This window comes from Gigantopelta aegis, chromosome 1 (genome assembly GCF_016097555.1).
Source record: "Gigantopelta aegis isolate Gae_Host chromosome 1, Gae_host_genome, whole genome shotgun sequence".
Taxonomy (NCBI): domain Eukaryota; kingdom Metazoa; phylum Mollusca; class Gastropoda; order Neomphalida; family Peltospiridae; genus Gigantopelta; species Gigantopelta aegis.
The window spans coordinates 13437924-13457609 of record NC_054699.1 but is presented as its reverse complement, the minus strand read 5'-3'; the positions used below and the strand labels follow the sequence as shown (position 1 = coordinate 13457609).

Sequence of the window (19686 nt, the reverse complement as noted above, 5' to 3'; positions counted from 1 at the left end):
TGATGATTTGTGCCTTTCCAAATGTGGTGGTTAAAATGCACCTTCCTCACATTCCAGTCAGAACAATGCCCAAAATTTCCAAAATGTATTTTGACGTTTTCATAAACTCTTTTTATCTGACTATTACTTTAATATGTTTATCTACGACATCTTTCATTATATACGAAATAATATCCAAATAGCGATTTCATTAAATTAAAGACAAACAACAATACGACAAACTATTAATAGTTCTAAATATAACATAAATTTATATTATACAAATTTAATAATAATTTTTAATTTCGCAAATTTATTGTTCCATGTGTCAAGGCTTGACATTTATGGGAGAATAAAATATTTAAAACAGTGTCTTAATGTTTCCACTTTTCGGCCCTACCATTAAAGACCCCTGGGGCGAGGTAAGAATATAATATTTATCACTGGTTAATAAACGTCTGTATAAATAAAACTAATGAACATACATTAACTAGTCAGTATAGCGCATGCTATACTGGTAATAGTAAGCACAAAGTCAACAGTAAATGAAAAGCCTCACGAGTCACTGAAATAAGAACTTGAAACCTCTTCAGTTATTATTGTATTGATAAATGAATTGTTGTTGATATGATAAATTATAATAAACACATGCACATTCCAGTGCTGCAACCTGAGAGATAATAAGTACGTACTAGTCAAAACATAAGTTCCTGTTTTGGAAACTTGTTCCTGTATTGTGAAATAATATGCACACATCACTATTCACTAAAATGTTAGTAATGTGAAAAAATAATAACACATGCAAAAAAGCTAAAACAAAAACCCCCACAAAAACAACAAAACTAAACTGAAAAAAACAACAAAAAAACCCACAAAATAAAACAAACAGACAAACAAACAAACAAAACAACCACCGGTTGTTAGTAACACAACTGTTAAATTGTGAGGGTAAACCAGATACTAGTCGTTAACAGTCAACAGTAAGTCAGGTGATCACAGTCTGAAATATATAAAACAGGATGACACCATCGACTCCATTCCACATCACTCATAGGTTGGTGTAAATTTCCAGACTCCTCAGGTATTCTTTGACAACTTCATAGCAATACTTATATTGTTCCTGTAAAATATGAAATACTTCTAGTGAAAAAAAAAGATTAAGGATTAAGAATTCATTGAATTTTTATTAAGAGATAATTGTGACAGGCTCCAATAATTCTGAACAAAAATATTATTAGTAGTAATAAAATTTAACATCTTAAGGCAGATATCATTTTGTCTGGTAGAATGTAGGAAATTGCATTTCAGGGCATCTAGTTTTTAAATTGTAACGCGGAGTATACCTCCTGAAATTTTGCTATGCGCCCTCGATCGTAGTCAGCCCCCCCCCCCCCCCCCCCCATGTCTGCCATGACCCTGCTGTGATGCCTGAGCTGCGTTGTCTAGACTGGCTTAAGCGATTTACGTTAAATGAAATGATCACATCGGAAACCAGTCAAATTGTCTGAACGTTACCGTGGATCGCTGTCACTGAACGCAGTGGTTTTGGAGAAGGAACTGATTTTTCGTTTAACGACAACGCATTTTTTGTATACGTTCTCTCACGGACCAGGCAGTATATACGATGAGTTTTGGACATACTACAGAGTAGCAACAAGAATAACATAATTGTTCGTCTGAGTGGTTCAAGTCTTTTGTGCAGTCGCATTTTTATTTAGGTGAATACTCTTCAGCCGTGTTGCAGTATGATCACACAATTAAAGTAACCCAAGCTTTTTGGCAGTGATCAATTAGACATTACTTACAACTGTGTGTTTAATGTACATACTTTATTAGCTGTAAACATACAGTTCATAGGCATTACGAACATTAACATATAACACATGTATGGAAAGTGATGAAAATATTCAATAAAAAAATATAATAAAAAATATCAATATAACAAAGAGTGTATATAATAACAAGAATGCATATACTCCTTTACGTATTATCATGTCTCTGCATGGTTGCCCCTTGTAAATAGTTGCACAGCGTTATTAACTGTTTTACATTATCAATAGGCAATAGCTATATTAATTTAAAAGAGGATGGTCTCGTGTAATAGAATGGTTTTATGGACATGCATCTGGTGTTTCTGATCGCCCATGCGCTACTGGTAGCTCTGCATGTTATGTGAAACAGAACTAGAATCAGTGACTTTAAGACATATATAGTAACTCAATGGCGGGTAGAAAGGAGGGGACCAGGGAGACATGTCCCCGTTAAAAATTAAAATCCCCTTTTTGAACAATTTGTTTATATTGTTTGTTTTTTATTAAAGTGTCCTTGCTTCTCCACGTTCCCTTTTGACTTTGGTCCCTTGACGTAAACTATTTCCTTACAACTTGCTTGCTTGTAGCATGCGTGCCATTCAAAATTACTTATTCAAGATTTAAATTTTTGAATTTGAATTTGTCCCTTGGTATAATTGAAAACAAAATATAAAAACTTACAAAGGTCTCGACAATCTGTGGTCGAATACACTGCAGTTCTCGAAGAGTGACGAATACGTCAACGTCTTTGTCGAGTTTTAGCTTCTCAATGATGTTTGACAAAACACAGAACAGCCCACTATATTTTGCACCATCTCTGGAAGTAAAGGCATTGTTCGATTTCATATACACGAGTAAAGATGGCATATTTTGGAAATATACATCATAATACTATGTAAATAATATCACATACAATATAATTATAAATACCTAACTTAAGTATATAATGGAAGAGACAATTGGTCGGTTTGTTCATTCTATAATCTAATACCAAATATTTTCAAAAGCTAATTTTAATATATCAAAGAAGGAACTTAAGAAAAGCCAAACAGGAAACGCTGCTACTTTCCCGGTCCCTAAAATTATGTAGTTAGCAATATTAATAGATGTTTAAGGCAATAACATACGATACAAATGTCTTGTCACAATCATCTGTTCTCGTACAAGGTACTGGTATAGTGCGGCATCACCTTGACATTTAACTATCTAACCATAAATGATACCTAGGAACCATCCTGGAGGTAATATACAATCTGACAGAAGCGCGCGTCAAACAGGGCAGTGAGTGTGTTCAGTCCCTTGAGATTCATTTTAGGAATTAATATACATGTAATTATATTTGGTTGATTTGTTTGGTAAACAATACAATGGTATCACCGCAATCGTAATATGTAAGTTACCTACTAGTCTGGTTAACCAAATGCTTTTATTTTTAACCTCATAATGTCGTTTGCTGGTTTGTTATACCATAGAGATAATATCTCTGTGAGATATATTTTCTTACATGCACTGTACTATGATTGGAGAGTTATCAATATCATCACGACGACGTTGGAGTTTGTCCAGAAATAGTAACAATTCATATTTATCTGAAGGGAGACCACCGTCAGCAGACCAGTTATTCAACGTAAACAACTGCAATGTCTTTTTGTCCTGGAAAATGACATAAATAAGCTTTGAAAAGAAAGAGAAGTATATTGGAGTTAAAAATATCTGGGGTTTTTTTGGTGGGGTTGTTGTCTGCATACCAAACGTAGTTATAGTATTTTCATTCACAAAAATATACATTCTACCAGAAATGTGACGTGCAAACAGATAATTGTAGACTAAGACAGAAGAGGAAAACGTTTGGTGTATTCTAGGCCGGAAGATTACCACACTATCACAATATCAGTTTCCTCGATGATAAAAATATACGGATATTGTCTTTCAGTGTATAGTGTAAGATGTAATTATTTTTGTATATTATAAAATCCATTTCAAATCCAATTTTGTATAATTCATATCGTCGTAATCGTATTTACGCAGGAATGTTATGAATGGTAAAAATAGTTCCAGCGAATTACGTTAAACCAGTGCTTTGACTAATTGCATTAGGCCTTGTATAAAAATGGATCGTCACAATGCGACCCACGAAAATGTTATTATAAGGTGATATCTCTCACAGGTGGGCAATAATGTATAGCAATGTGTTTATTCCGTTATTACACACACTGAGATTCAAGATCATACTGCTTTAAATTAGTACATTGTGACACAATATCAGTGTGCTCCAACTGTACACACACTGGGATGGAACACAACATATCTTTTCTTTTATCACCCACCCAATGAACATTTAGCGGTGTTGGTTCTCCAGTGTCCCACAGAAGTTGGTAATTTACCCTTTATTAAATATTTCTAGGCCCATTAGTTTGTATTTTTATGTCACTCTTACATTAGAATAACAATGTCGGTAAATGACTATACTAGGTAATACTAGAGCAAAGGCTTCTGATATCATTCTGCGCAAGTTCAAAATGTTTATTCCTGGTCAAATGCAGCAATTTTACAGATGTTCTGACACATATTACATCATTCGATGGTGGGAATAAATAAAATACAACACACATTTTTGTTAAATATAATTATTTTCAAATTCACGAGTGCTTCCTGCATTCGTCTGTTCAGATATCAAGAAACAAAATCTCAGTCCTTAAACATGTAACCAGATTACCTCATTCTCGTAACTCGTCTCTTTTGTTAAAGTGAGGCTGGTCTCCATGATTCCACCGCTGGACTTCACTGTTGATTGGTTATCAATGGTAATTGGTCCAATAGTCACGGATTCACCACTTCCGGGCCAGAATTTGGTATCCTTCTGAAATACCACCACATAGCTGTTAGGGCTAATTCACAAATAATAACATAACAAGACATCGATATAAATTCTATGCACAGGTTGGTGTCGTACACATGGTTTTGACATATTCCATCGACATATATGGAATTTTAAAGGTAAATTAATTTCGCTACATTCTGTTTAAAATAAAAATATTAAGCTTAACGTGTGGTACATATATTTAGCACAAACTTGTTTCTGCCTTGTCCAGACATACATTGTTGAATTACTTACTTTTGTTTCCTGAAATGTGAGTTTGTTGCAAATTATTTAGTGATTATTTTGTGTTATTGTTGATTCTTATTTTGTTTTCAAACAGCAGGTTTGATGTTAGAAATATTAAGAATACGCAATGCACTGCTTAAATGCTTGGTAGTTCCGCTGGTTTGTGAAGCTTGATATACATTACTCGGTTGTAGTGGATTCTTTTTTGTGGTGGGATGGTTTGTGATGATTGGGGGTTCTGTCTCTCTATTGTGGATCTTTACTGACATTGGCTAACCAGAATGTTATATTTGGTAGAGCTCACACAGGAGAAGCCAACCACACTGTATATGAGTCATGTTATGGGTCGATAGGAACACATAAAATATGGTGATTAAACAAAGAGGTGTGATTTTATTGGATCATGATCAATGTCTGCTAATAAGATACTACTTCCACCTGTGCTCTTTCGTCACCAGTTAAAGACACAATGGTGTGGGAGTTCTGCTCGTAAACCATTCTCCAGAAATCTATCACCGTGTGCTCCAGAGGCAGCTGTGTGACCACGAAACCAGTCTTGTACGAGGAACTCTGCAATGAAACCAGACTGGGCATGTCGCTACCATTTAATGTTTGTTATGATAAAGTCTTATCGTATTATAATATTAATATCCATGTCATGTGCATAAGAAAAAGTGTTAAATTGTGTTTACTTGACATGACATTCTGATGTAAGTTTGATGATGATGAAACACCTGTACTTGGTCAGGTCCATATATATATATATATATATATTATATATATATATATATATATATATATATATATATATATATATTAGATATATCTATATATATATATATATATGTAGATATATATATGTATATATATGTATGTATAGTCTATATATATGCGTATGTATATATATATATATATATATATATATAATATATATATATATATATATATATATAGATATAGTATGTATGTATATATGTATGTATGTATATATGTATGTATGTATATATATATATCTATTATATATATATGTATGTATATATATATATATATATATATATATCTATCTATTATATATATATAGATCTCTATAGTCTGATCATATATAGATATATCTATATATATATATATATATATATATATATATATATCGTATATTATATATATATATATACTATGCATTAGCCTACTGAATGTTTCTACCCCCTCTATATGAACATATATCTCTCCCTGTCTCTTTGGTCATGTGTGTGCGTATGTGCGTGCATGACATTGTTTGAAATCATGTATCCGTCCCAGGAGATATATGTTTTTACATGGGTACATATTGCACTCGTTCGTTCCTAGGTCATAAGATTGTTTCTACCCCCTCTATATGAACATATATCTCTCCCTGTCTCTTTGGTCATGTGTGTGTGTGTGTGTGTGTGTGTGTGTGTGTGTGTGGTGTGTGTGTGTGTGTGGTGTATGTGTGCGTGTGTGCGTGCATGACATTGTTATCCGTCCAAGAGATATTTTTTACACGGATACCTATTGCACTGTTTCGTTCCTAGATCATAAGATTTAATTAATCATCCCTTGATCTACTGTTGTTGGTAATAAAATTAACGTTTAACCCAAGTAATGCCGACCATAATAGATCATGTTATTCATTATACATACTCACTGGAAAAGTTACGGCGTTGATGTAATCGTTTGTTCCTAGGACTGGGGTACACAGGTAGAGTCGATTATAAGAAACTGCAAGATTTCAATAATATTCATGCATCCAGTTTATTGGATAGGCACAGATGTGTCGTTCAAACTGAGTTTTGAAATAATAAAAGTTGAATTATTTTGATGGGTTTCATGTTCCGTCACTGCAGATTGATAATAAAAAAAACGTTGTAGTGAAACATAATATTTTAAAGCTTCATATTATGCATCAAAATGTCATGAACCTTTAAGCGTATCTTATTTTATAAATAATTGACACCAGGTAACACGTGTTACACTACTACGGTACGACATATAATTGTTTCGACAAGTGGAAAAGAGCAAGGCATTTGGTTATATTCATTTCGCCATATACAATATATTACACACCACGTCCGTTGATGTATCAGTCCATGGGCATTGGTTGTGGTCCATCGTATAGCAAATCAGCACACAATCATTAAGATACATGCCACCCCGAAATAAAAATACAGGTGCATGTACCAAAAGTATTACCTGGTACAACAGACAGGCGGCGGTTTTTCAGCTTGTTTTCAGGTGTCATAGCTGTGTCGATGTCTGTCTGGGAAACTGGCGTTTTCAGACGTTGGAGATTCTGTTTAATAACAATAATAATAAAATAAAAAATAGTAATATAATTAAATGGAATTGAATAAGAATGTGTTTTAACTATAGCTCTAGAGCACATTGATTAAATTATCATGAGCTATTTGATGTCAAATATTTCCTAATTCTGACACGGAAGTTTTAAAGGAAAACAGTGAGATTTTTACATTAACAGAAATGGTTATTTTATGTGCAGAAGGGATGACACATGACACGAAGTTCATTATATTCTCTTCAAAAAAGTAGGGGAAGCTGAAATATTAATGTTAATATCAACTATTAGACCGAACATACGTTTTGACCACAGACATCCTAGTAAAGAACGTTCAGGTCTGTTTATTAACACACCAGAACACATTCCACAGTTTGCACGTGCATCACGCAGTTGCCCCGTACACGTGCGTGAGGTGTCATTCTCGATGTTGACAATTTCCAGAAAGGTCGATTAATCACTGTGGAACATTATTTCTGTGGATCATACAGTTGTTATTGTTTTGTTTTTAGTTATTTTTATTGTTTGAATTGCGATTTACTGATAAAAAAAAGTCAACTTTCAAATTACACTTCTGACCCCAGTCGTCCTTCAAGATCTTTCGTGGTCTTAAAACCTACTGTAATACTGAAATACCGGTTGTGATGTTTGCTCAGTTAATTCACTATTTTCATATAACCATTCCCCACAGCTAATATACCTTACAATTTTGGCAATTATAAATTCTTATTAGAGCTCCCCTACCTTTTTGAAGCTTATATATCAGTCGTAGGATATTGCTTAGGATCAACGGGATGGAGAAAAATCGAATGGGTTCGCCACGATGGTTCGACCAGACTACCATAGGGGAGCACTGAACAATTTTTCTTGTGTTCAAAGGCCATTCGAACCATATTTGCTTTGAACGAACACACACTTGATATAACTATCTACACTGCCCAATAACTGCCAATTACAATTGCTTTCCATACATATTTCTTTCTATTAGCGTATGACTTGCTATTTTATTAACCTAAATAAATCCTGCACTGCATCTTTAACTTTATACTATATGTATGTGTTCTTACATTGAACTCCTGCTGCAAACGGCGTTTCTCGTCAGACGGTTTTGCTTTCCCGCTAAAGAAAACGTCATTCAAAGAGTCTACAGTGTAGAACGTGTCCATGGAAGAAATCGCCTCTAGAAGAACTTCATGAAGAAATTGGTACTGTTCCTGAAACAATATAATTATATAATGATTTTAAAATGATTTTGATTCTAATACCATTTACATATATTAATGATTGCAATCATTTAAGCATGGTACTGATTCTGAAAGATAGATGCATACTAAAGGACAACGTAGTGGTTAATTCTTAATAGGAAATGTTAATGCTGTACACTGACTTATACGCCCACACACAATTACATTCAAATAGCTTTATTTACTACTAGATTTGAAAATCTATTAAAACAAAATACAAAATGGCCCCATCCATTTAACTGTGTAACTTGAATGCCTACCAGTGTCTGCACCATATTAACTCTGTTGTCTCGCATCTTTCTAACGCATTGGAAAATGTTGACCACTTTGGTGTCTTTGGCTTCATCCACGAGATAATCAAGACCAATAAATGTTCCAGTTCTTCCAATACCAGCGCTGAAAACAACAACACAAACAAATGCATAGTCAAAATAGTATATACATCTCATACATCCAGCCTATACTATATTACAAACTTAAGAGAACACAATGGATTGTTACAGGACCGTGCACTACATTACAAAGCAAATGAAATGTACAGTTTACTTTAACATAATAAATTGGTCTGCTCCAAATGTTGTATTAAATAATTTATTAACAATTACATCATGATATTTGAAACGTGAAGCTTCAGTTCCGAGTGTTTATGTCAAAATATGTGTAAAGATGGAGCATTGACTTTTCATGTTATGAACAATGCTTCCTAATGCAAAATACATACATTACTGCTACTTTACAAAATGCATGTGTTTTCTACACTTTTATCATTGGCAGCTCGTGCACCCCAGGGCGATACCATCGGGGTGCAATACGGGTATTACTAAAACTTTAATGACTCATTACATGTTGTGGTGATCTCTGTGACCAAGACAAAAACGTAATGCAAACCTGCAGTGAACTAAAACTGGGCCACTTGATTCTGTTTCCTTCTTCACTTGTTTCCAAAACCCCAGGAGAGCTGGAGCAGAAGGTACACCATGGTCAGGCCACGTGGTGAAGTGAAACATCTTCACGATATGGGTCCTTTTGCTCTAGATAGGTAATTGAAGAGCATATTCTAATTAGTTGGTGACTAACCTAAACCTGGGTATGCTCAAACGTATTTTAAAACAGTTGCATGTCAGTTCCTCAGGCTAAAATATATGATATGCATTGCTTAAAAAGTTAAATAGATAACACTAACTGCTGCAAGGTTAGAATTGATATGTCAGTTTACTCCAGCTAGTTATAAACATCAGATGAATTTGTAACAACTTCCTTGCAGACAGGATAACACGTTATAACCGTGGTGTACTGAGATAAAGACACACACCTCTTATGCCATTTTCTGACGGAACAAATGTACTGAATATTTATTAAATTAAAAATATGTTTTTCCAATATGACTGAATTATTTCAATTTCATTCAAACTACATTTGGATCGTGACTTGATGTGCATGGACATTTTGTAACTCTAGCTTATTGCGCATTCATAAAGGGACTGTCCCGAGTTTTCAGCCACAGTTAAATTTTTCCGACTAAAATTACATATTGAATATATTTTCTTGTTTTACCTCCAAATAATTTTGTAAGTGTGTGTATTATTATTATTATTATTATTATTATTATTTATCGTGCGAGTATTGGGAGGAAAGGCATAAACAAACTCACAACAAACAACAATAACAAACAAACCCAAACCCCCCTCCAAAAAAATAAAAAAAATAAAAATTAAAACTAGAACTAAATAAATAAATGAAAACAAGAAGGAGAAATAAATAGACGCAGTGTTGTGGTCTAAACTTCTGGAACCTATGACTAAATGGTAAACTGAATGCGGCGCGTGCGTGCGTTCTGCTGAAAACAAAGACGACATATATTAGTTTCGATGAGAGCGTCTAGACTGGAAGGGTGCGATTTGTGTGTCTGAAAACGCATACGGCCACCCACATTGAAATAATCGTCTATAGCGTATGCGACCAAACCACAAGTCGCAGACACATCAGGCGACACAGTTGGACCGCACGCACGCGCCGCATCCCGTCTATATGAGCCTCTATAGATCTCTAATGACCGTGCTCAATCATCGCGGAATTTCAAATACTTCCGTTGAAATACCTGATCAGTGTCAATAAGAAACTGTCTGATGGTGTAGTCAGATCTCTCGAACACATTAACGTTCTTCACCTTCAGTTCGCCTGTCGTTTTCACGGAATTCAGTTCTGGCCAGTACTGTTCACACTTTGTCTACAATAATTGCAAGTAGCTGATAATTGTTAAGAAACAAAAACATATACACATATCGACGAGTGAGTGAGTCAGGTAGTGTGTGTGTGTGTGTGCGTGTGTGTGTGTGTGTGTGTGTGTGTGTGTGTGAGACAGAGAAAAAGACAGAGAGACAGAAACAGAGAGAATAAATCAACACTATTCAATGGTAATAACGTGCAAGTTATTCTTATTTCTAACTATATTCACTGATTATATTTCTACACATGTCTAATCTTACGTTTTATTATTATTCGTGCATTGCATTATAAATTTGTGTTTAAATCTCTTAGACTAAGCAATGCTCAGTGAATACCTTTCCATCTTCCACCAGATTTGATAACATCACCATTTTGTTGACGCCTTGTTCCCATATCATTCTCCAGAAATCATCTGTTGTGAGCGGTACGGGACCTGCAACAGTGAAACGGCGTTGTAATAGTTGCTAACACTCCGCTATTTTAGAAACTGCAGTCTAAAGTATAATTTGGTTCTGTTTTGGTTTAGAGGTTTTCAGTCTTATGAATAATGAATGGGATTTAAGGCGACTACACACGATACGATTGCCTCGTATGACTGATGAAATTGTAATGTTTGTGTTGTCACAACCGGCTATGCTTGTGGACATTCTCATACGAGGCACTCGTATCGCATTTATGTCAGTCGGTTGAGTGGTGAACTCAAGACCTTGAATCAAAATACTGAACCTAGTTGCTGAATCCATTATTTTCCGTTACAATCAGTGCCCCATGATTTGTATATATCAAAGGCTGTTGTATGTCTTGTCCTGTCTGTCGGAAATATATATTCTAAGTAAAGATGAAGATGTGGCAGATGTCCTCTGAAGATTGTATTTCAGAATTAACCAATGTTTGACATCCAGTTGTTGTTGATTAATATTATCTAGTGGTGTGTAACGCCGCATATAGCGCGCGCCGCATATAACACAAGTGTGAGCGTTATGCGTACGCATATAGCACACACCAAGATATAGCTGTATGCGGCGAAAAGGCATAAAGAGTAAATGAAGATTCTTGATCCAACCGTTCTTACATTAAGTTATTGATAAGAAAGCGCTTAACTTCTCAATGTCACTGTGACCTTTACCTCTGACATAGCGTCACCACAATTGATTAGCGTCATCTATTGGTCATGACCAACATTCACATTGAGTTTGATAACCCTGGGTCAAGTTATTGATCGAAGCCCATGGTCACTGTGACTTTGACCAAGCGACCTCAAAATCGATAGTGTTCCTCTACTGGTCATGACCAACCTTCAAGCTTGAGGATCCTAAACCTAACCGTTCTCAAGTTATTGATTGGTAACTATCTTGTCTACCGACGCGACATACCGACCGACATCAGCAAAGCAATATACCTGCGCTTCTTTGAAAGTGGCCATAGTAATAATTTTCAATGGTAGACTAGTGATCCAATTAAAAAGGTAAAACAGAGAGTACTGAATTGTAGACGACACATAGTAGCTTCATGATTGCCCACTTGCCAGAAAATATTTCTCCTGGTATGCAAATTACAGAGGCCAAAGGTCACGTGATCAATTGTTTTTCACATCCGAGCCCAACTGAAATAAGCCATGCGTTTCGACGTAATGGTATGTATTTCCTGTAAAGATTTATCAAAATTGGCCCAACAGTTTAGGAGGAGATGTCGTTTGAAGCAATATTTGACGACGACGGACGACGGCGCACGACGTTGAAGAAAGAATGAAATAATTTGTTTATTTAACGACACACTCAACACATTTTATTTACGGTTATATGACGTCAGACATATCGTTAAGGACCACACAAATATTGAGAGAGGCAATCCGCTGTCGCCACTTCATGGGCTACTCTTTTCGATTAGCAGCAAGGAATCTTTTATATGAGCCATCCCACAGACAGGGTAGTACATACGACGGCCTTTGATATACCAGTCGTGGTGCACTGGCTGGAACGAGACGCACCGACGGGGATCGATCCTAGACCGACCGCGCATCAAACAAGTACTTTCCCACTGGGCTACGTCCCGCCCCTTTATGGTCAGAGGCAAACTTTAAACAACACTGTTTTATAAATTAAATAAGCCTGTTTGTATTATAATAGCTGCAATGATTATAAAATATGTATGCATGACAACACGTTTGGTCTTTCATTTCCTAAAAACGTGTACGGTATGGGCACAAAATTGAGTAGGGGTACACAATAGGGTTGGCAGGGTTAGAGAAACGAAACATGCGTCCTGTTTCCAACTAGTTTGTGTAACGAAATATCATTAAACAGCAGATCCAGAACTACTACTACTACCAGCATTTATGTTGCTACTACCGCTGCTGCTACCGTTGTTGTTTTCACTACTGCTACTACTGCTGCTGTTATTTTACTACTACTACTAGTACTACTGCAGCAGCAGCAGCAGCAGCAACAGCAGCAGCAGCAGCAACAGCAGCAGCAGCAGCAGCAGCAGCAGCAGTAGTAGTAGTAGTAGTAGTAGTAGTAGTAGTAGTAGTAGTAGTAGTAGTAGAAGAAGCCTTCGACTGCAACAGTAGTAGTGACCGTAGTAGTGACGTTTACTTCTTTTAGTCATATATCCTGTTTTGGACATTCAGTCATCGGTTTGCTTTCTTTCAATATCATCACTAACATTAAATGAAATATATTTAAAATTTAAACAGAATACATACATGCATACAAAGACGTAGCGCCCATTACGCATAGTACACGTGTGCATAATGCAACAAGATCCGGGAATAGGTCGAGGCTGTCTGTAATTGTTCTATAAAATATCCTTTTAAAATTGACTCGAAAAAAAGATGGAAAAAATGTTTCAGAAAAGGCTCAGAGTGCATCTACATGCGTCTTGAATTTTATAATGTTCACGTGGGGAGCCCAAACCCCCCCCCCCCCCCCCCCACCCCACCCATATCACTCCCACCCCACCCACCCCCACACACCCCACCCCCACCGCCGCTCGGGCACGCCTTCGGCATGCGTAATGCTAAAATTAAACAATGTGAGCTTTATGTGGGATCAAGGCACATGTCTGTTCAAAATCACCGCATAACGCTCATAGTTGTGCTATATGCGGCGCGCGCTATATGCGGCGTCACAGTGGTGTCATTAAATACAACACATTGTCTTATTTGTAACAAGAGTATATATTTGAGATACGTGATATTAAATATCATGCACATATGTGGCCTTTATATATTGTGTAAAATAGAGGTGCTTAACTAAGTTAACTTCGTAGATAGGTGGTTATTACTCCATATCATATACTATTATAATATGCGGCAATATACTTTAATATAATGTAATTTATATTAGTAAGGCTATTAAACTATTTATGTTAAGTAGGGGTAGATCGTCTGTGTCTGAACATTTATTTTACGCTTGATGGATTATGCTACTTTTGGACACCATGCGTCTCATACAAGTTACTAAAACCTATAAAACAAGTATTGTAGTATACTTAGTAATAAAACTATTAAAAATAAGATGTACATGTAATTGAAAAAAATTGATTAAAGTTAACACATTTGACATAACATAATAAAATGTCATACCATAAAAATACAACTCTTGCAAAATAAAGTGTAATTATGACATGTCTATCATAATATTGTGGGTTTTACTATCCTTTTTTTAAATGAGGATCAGATACAACAGAAACACTTGGACACAATGCAAATACGTTCTATGACATGATAACATGTACACAAACAGGGTTAAGGGTATTCTATCAAGGCAAGCCTAGCGCATCTTACCTTGAGTGGCTATATAGGCGTTTTCCTTCTTGTAACCCTGAAAGGAGTTGTACTACTTATTAAAACGTGCGAATTGTATTACAAAAGTACAGGTATGCATTTTAAATCAAAATGTTGATACCATATTTGAAATAAGACACACGAATGAAACAAAAACATAAAGCTAAACAAACGGTATGCAATTACATGTATGGTAGAACCTATTACACACACACACGCACACATGATTCGAAAAACAATAAAAACACATTTAAAAAATAATATAAATGTGAATATTGAAGGTGATACTTTTTAATTATTTAATTATTTAATTATTTTTAAACTACTTTCATGATATACTATGTTAGCGATCTTCTTACAAATTAAGTTGGTACTCTGCAGCAGTGATTTAAAATGGGTTGGGGGTTTTTCATCTGAGATTGGACCTTTAACTTAAAACCAAACAATAAAAGGGCAACAATTCTGAAACAATATCAAAAAGCTAAACAAACGGCATGCAATTATTGTAGAACATATTACGCACACACAATTCGCAAAACAATAAAAACATATTTAAAAATAAAATAATTGCTAATATGTAAGGTGGTAGGTTTTTTCTTGACATAACGAAAGCATGACGGATGCAAAAACAAATTTCTGAAAACAATTAAATATTTATCAAATTAATCCAAATTCTGTACCCGTCATGCTTCTTATGTAATAATTATTAATTAAAACCACTTATTTCTATACACAGTATTAAAGGGACATACCCTAGTTTCAACCCATGAACATTAACACTAAGTTTATTTAATCTACAAACCTGAAACACATTTGGATAAAGTTACAATTGAGTGAAACATGAGCCTGTGACTTTGAAATGGTGATATACCCTCTGAAAACGGACTAAAACTCGACTACATAGCTGTTACTTCTCAGACGCACGTGCGTTTTTAAAAATATGAGAAATGCATTGTGTGATATTAAAAACACCAGGATGACCAAATACACTTCGAATGTACGGAGATTGATAATCTAAACTATACAATCTAAGTAGAGTATGATTTCAGTTATCAAAAACGGTTATAATAGTCAAAAATATACCCTAGTGTTTAAAAACTAGGGTATGTCACTTTAATGCTGTACATGATACAATACATAACCAATTTCCTTACAAATTCAGTGGGTACTCTTCACAAGTGATTTAAAGTATATGCATTTCTTTGCGTGTATGCAATAATGAACATTTAAATTAATAACAAACAAGAAAAAGGCAACAATTCTGAACATGTTTAGTCATTGTAATTAAATAATGCATGTTGTTTCAATACACACTTTATTTACACGGCGCATTTTAATCAGTCAACATTAAATACATCAATTTAACTACTAGTCTATATTAATTTAACTAGAAATGTTTAATCTTATCAGAAATAGAAATTGTGTGGTATCAATAACACATAATATTGCAATAATTCAGACAAGGGACATAATCGAGGGCGGGGCATAGCCCAGTGGTAAAGCCTACGCTTGGTGCGCAGTCAGTTTGGGATCGATCCCCATCAGTCGGCCCACTGGGTTATTTCTTGTTCCATCCAGTGTACCACGAATGGCATATCGAAGGTCGTGGTGTTTGTTATCATGTATGTGGGATGGTGCATATAAAATATCCCTTACTACTAATCGAAACTGTAGCAGGTTTCCTTTCTGTGACTGTCAAAATTACCAAATGTTTAACATCCAATAGCCTATTATTAATATATAAATGTGCTCTAGCGGTTACGTTTAGCAAATCAAACATCTTCTCATGTCATTAAACGTATTTTTCGCATTGTCGTTAAAAACGTTTTGTTATTTCTAAAATTAAATTATTGGAAACGATAAAATATAAAATTTCAAATATAATAATATTTATATACTTCATTGTCGTTGCAGGGACTATTCTGAGTAGGTAGTCATTTACAAAACGGTTTTCGACAAATAAAATGCATTTAATTATTAAACATAATTTACTTACACTTTATTGGCTAAAATACGAATATGTATATAGCCATTACATTAATTTATGGACTTCGTAATGTTTTGTAATATCTCAATATCGATTTTGGTGATAAATAATGTTGTACGTACACTTTTTCCCCAATTGTTAAACGAAATTAAACAATTGTTAAACGAAATTAAGCCTCAATCTGCATGTATTATATATATATATATATATATATATATATATATATATATATATATATATATATATATATATATACTATTTTTTATTTAAGATTGGCATTTTGTTGGGATGAATGGAACGGGTTCCTTGTTAGTGCTGAGAACTCAGAACAGTCTCTTTAAAATTTACATCAAATTATTAATTATTAATGTGTCATGTCTTTTCCACAGATTCTTCCGGACCACTAGCAATATAGTATAATGTTCAGACATTTTAATTCTCCCTCTTATAAAATAACAGTTTATTTCCATGTTTAACATTGTCATCATACAATGTAGCCAGTACATGTATAACGAGACATAAAATCGTCCCGAAAATACTCAACTGGAGAGGAAGATCTATCCACAATGCCCAGTCGATATTTGCATTGCTAGACAAACACGCACACACATTCATATACATACTTTACGAATATTATATTAGATGGCTCGAAAACGACATTTTAATACTTACATCTATGTAATTAGCATTAATGTAATCCGATTTTACTGCTTCCGTCACCTTCAGTTTCACACGCGAATGATCATCTGCAATTAATATGGGTGTCAATTCCAAGAGGCGTTTTAACAGAAAGAAGAAAGGAAAGAAGGAAGGAAAAGAGGACACAGAAACGAGACGGAAACTCCACAAAACGAACATACTCACACGCACACCCGCAGCCACCCCCACCCCGGCCATGGCCACACATACACCACACACACACATGCCTGGCAAATCACTGGCACATCAATGTACAAATCCGTATTTAAACCATGATATATTTATTATTTTGTTGATGAATGTTGAGAAGTTGTATTACTTATGAAACAGGAATTAGTTATTAGTTTAGTTGTTGAATTAATAAGGATTATTTGGTGTTCATTTATGCATAAGGCAGGCAAGCACATTGAATCTGGGAAAGAGATGTATAAATAATTATTTAGTAAAATGTTACTTCCTTCTGCTGTCTTTATCGTTTCGGATAATTCTTACTATACTATTTTAATCTCTTCGTAGTCGAGCAATTTCAATTGGTACTTTTTCGTAAATCTCGTTTCACTGCCGAACATCTCTGCTTCTCTTTTTCCTCTCTTGTATTTGTAATGTTTTAATTGTGAAAGTGCGCCATGTTTTTTATTTTGTTGTGTAATAAAATAAATGTTAAATGTTCGTCCTTGTTCTTATTTTGTGAATGCCAGTTACTAGAGAACCTGGGAAACTGGCGATATTCAAAAGAAATATATAAAACTATGAATTTGGCGAAATCGCCTGTTACATTTGTATATGTTACGGAAACTGTTTGACGTCATATCTTACTGTCATCATCAATAGAGGTCACCGCCAGTAAATTAAAAAAGCACAATGTTATCTTTTGCGCTCTTCTTTAATCATTCAAAACTACACTGACATCAAACTAATAACAACTCAACATAATTTGAAATTACTGTTAGTGGTGATATGCAATCCAGACACAAACAATGGCTTTATTTCCTGGGATACATACTCTGACAGGAAGGATGATGTTGTAAATACCGGAAGGGAGATATTGTGCTTTCACCATGCATCTCTTTGTCATCCATTTGTTTATAATGTCCTAACAAAATGTACTCTCTTTTTGATACGTATTTGTTGCTTTTTTTTCCAAATAAAGGCAGGAGTAAAGAAACAACAAAATATAATCAAGATAAAATGAGACAAATGCATGTTGCTTCCTTATAAATAAAACATAATATTTAAAACACAAAGTGTTAATTGACAGAATTCAAACCTACTGCACTGATGAAATAAAACATAAGCTATATTGTTACATATTGGAAGTGTCGTGGTGGTTGAGTGGGGAAACTGAGTTACTTACACGGGAAAGTGGTTCGATATCTGTTTTTCTTTCTATTGATGGGATACTTTCCAACTTCGTGGGGGACTTGTAAACCATAAGGAAGCAGCTGGAAAAAAAACCCGTTTACATTACGTCTATAACGTGATAATTGCAATAACCTGTCTACAATAAACACAGGAAGTTTGTTATATTATAATCCAACGAGCCCCACGTTTTAATAATAATAATAATAATAATAATAATAATAATAATAATAATAATAATAATATTAATATTAATAATGATGATAATAATAATAATAAAAATAATAATAATAATAATCTTTATCTGGTTATGATCCATAAACAGTGGCAACGTGTGTTTTTTAATAATATATCACACCATATTAATGTTATTGCATGTATAACCCTTTTATAGTTGAACACTGAACACTTATTAAGTACAATGACTCAGTTATACCAACCCCCCCAAAAAACACCTAAAAAACAACAAAAAACAAAAAACAAAAAAACAACAACAACACAAAAAAACCCCCAAAAAACCCCCGAAAAACACTGAACAAAACCAAACACAAGAACAAAAAAAAACATAGCAACGACATGACTATGAATCAAACTCACATCAAACTCCTCTTTGAAGTTCTCTTCTGTCTTATACTGGATATAGGAATGCAGTCTTTCCATCGGTATTTCACTGTCAGTGTAGTTAACATATACATTGTCTGTCACAAGTGTTGACTGACGAGGATGACTAAATTCATCATGGTCATCATCAACTTCAACTTCACTATTTGTATTCACAATAGTCTCTCCTAGTCTCGCATTGGTGGCTAATAAAAGAGATGCAGTCTTGCATTACCTTTTCGTTGTCAAATTTAACTCTTTCTCTCTACACCTATATCTCTATGTTTATGTGTGTGTATATGTGTGTATCTACCTGCATATATATTTTTCTTACACACCCGTTGGTGAGAACATCATGTGTTATTTTTGATAACACATAATTGGATACACATGTACCTGTGTTAACAATTTCAAGACATATGACTGGTTGTTCCTATGTGATGACCAGGTCACCAATGAAAAAGCAATAAAAAGGCGATGGAAATCGATTACATTGTGACGTATAGTTAACCTGAAAATCATGTGTCTGTGACGCATGAGTCAGCTACAAGTGCAACGGGTGTAAATAACATTTAGT

At 34.6% G+C, this 19686-nt stretch overlaps 1 protein-coding gene across 1 annotated transcript in view; it reads right to left on the bottom strand.

Moving 5' to 3' along the window:
* Window positions 1-1027: 1027 nt before the first annotated feature.
* LOC121368054 (receptor-type tyrosine-protein phosphatase epsilon-like) overlaps window positions 1028-19686 on the bottom strand; it is a 130236-nt gene continuing 111577 nt past the window's right edge. Inside the window, exons 9-24 of the mRNA XM_041492613.1 lie at window positions 19107-19315; window positions 18505-18592; window positions 17124-17197; window positions 14465-14501; window positions 11013-11110; window positions 10550-10678; window positions 9340-9482; window positions 8712-8847; window positions 8275-8421; window positions 7105-7204; window positions 6560-6633; window positions 5329-5466; window positions 4507-4650; window positions 3295-3443; window positions 2472-2607; window positions 1028-1099 (exon numbers count right to left, since the gene is read on the bottom strand). Of these exons, the coding sequence (XP_041348547.1) occupies window positions 1028-1099; window positions 2472-2607; window positions 3295-3443; window positions 4507-4650; window positions 5329-5466; window positions 6560-6633; window positions 7105-7204; window positions 8275-8421; window positions 8712-8847; window positions 9340-9482; window positions 10550-10678; window positions 11013-11110; window positions 14465-14501; window positions 17124-17197; window positions 18505-18592; window positions 19107-19315 (1874 nt within the window). The remainder of the gene's footprint in view (window positions 1100-2471; window positions 2608-3294; window positions 3444-4506; window positions 4651-5328; window positions 5467-6559; window positions 6634-7104; window positions 7205-8274; window positions 8422-8711; window positions 8848-9339; window positions 9483-10549; window positions 10679-11012; window positions 11111-14464; window positions 14502-17123; window positions 17198-18504; window positions 18593-19106; window positions 19316-19686) is intronic.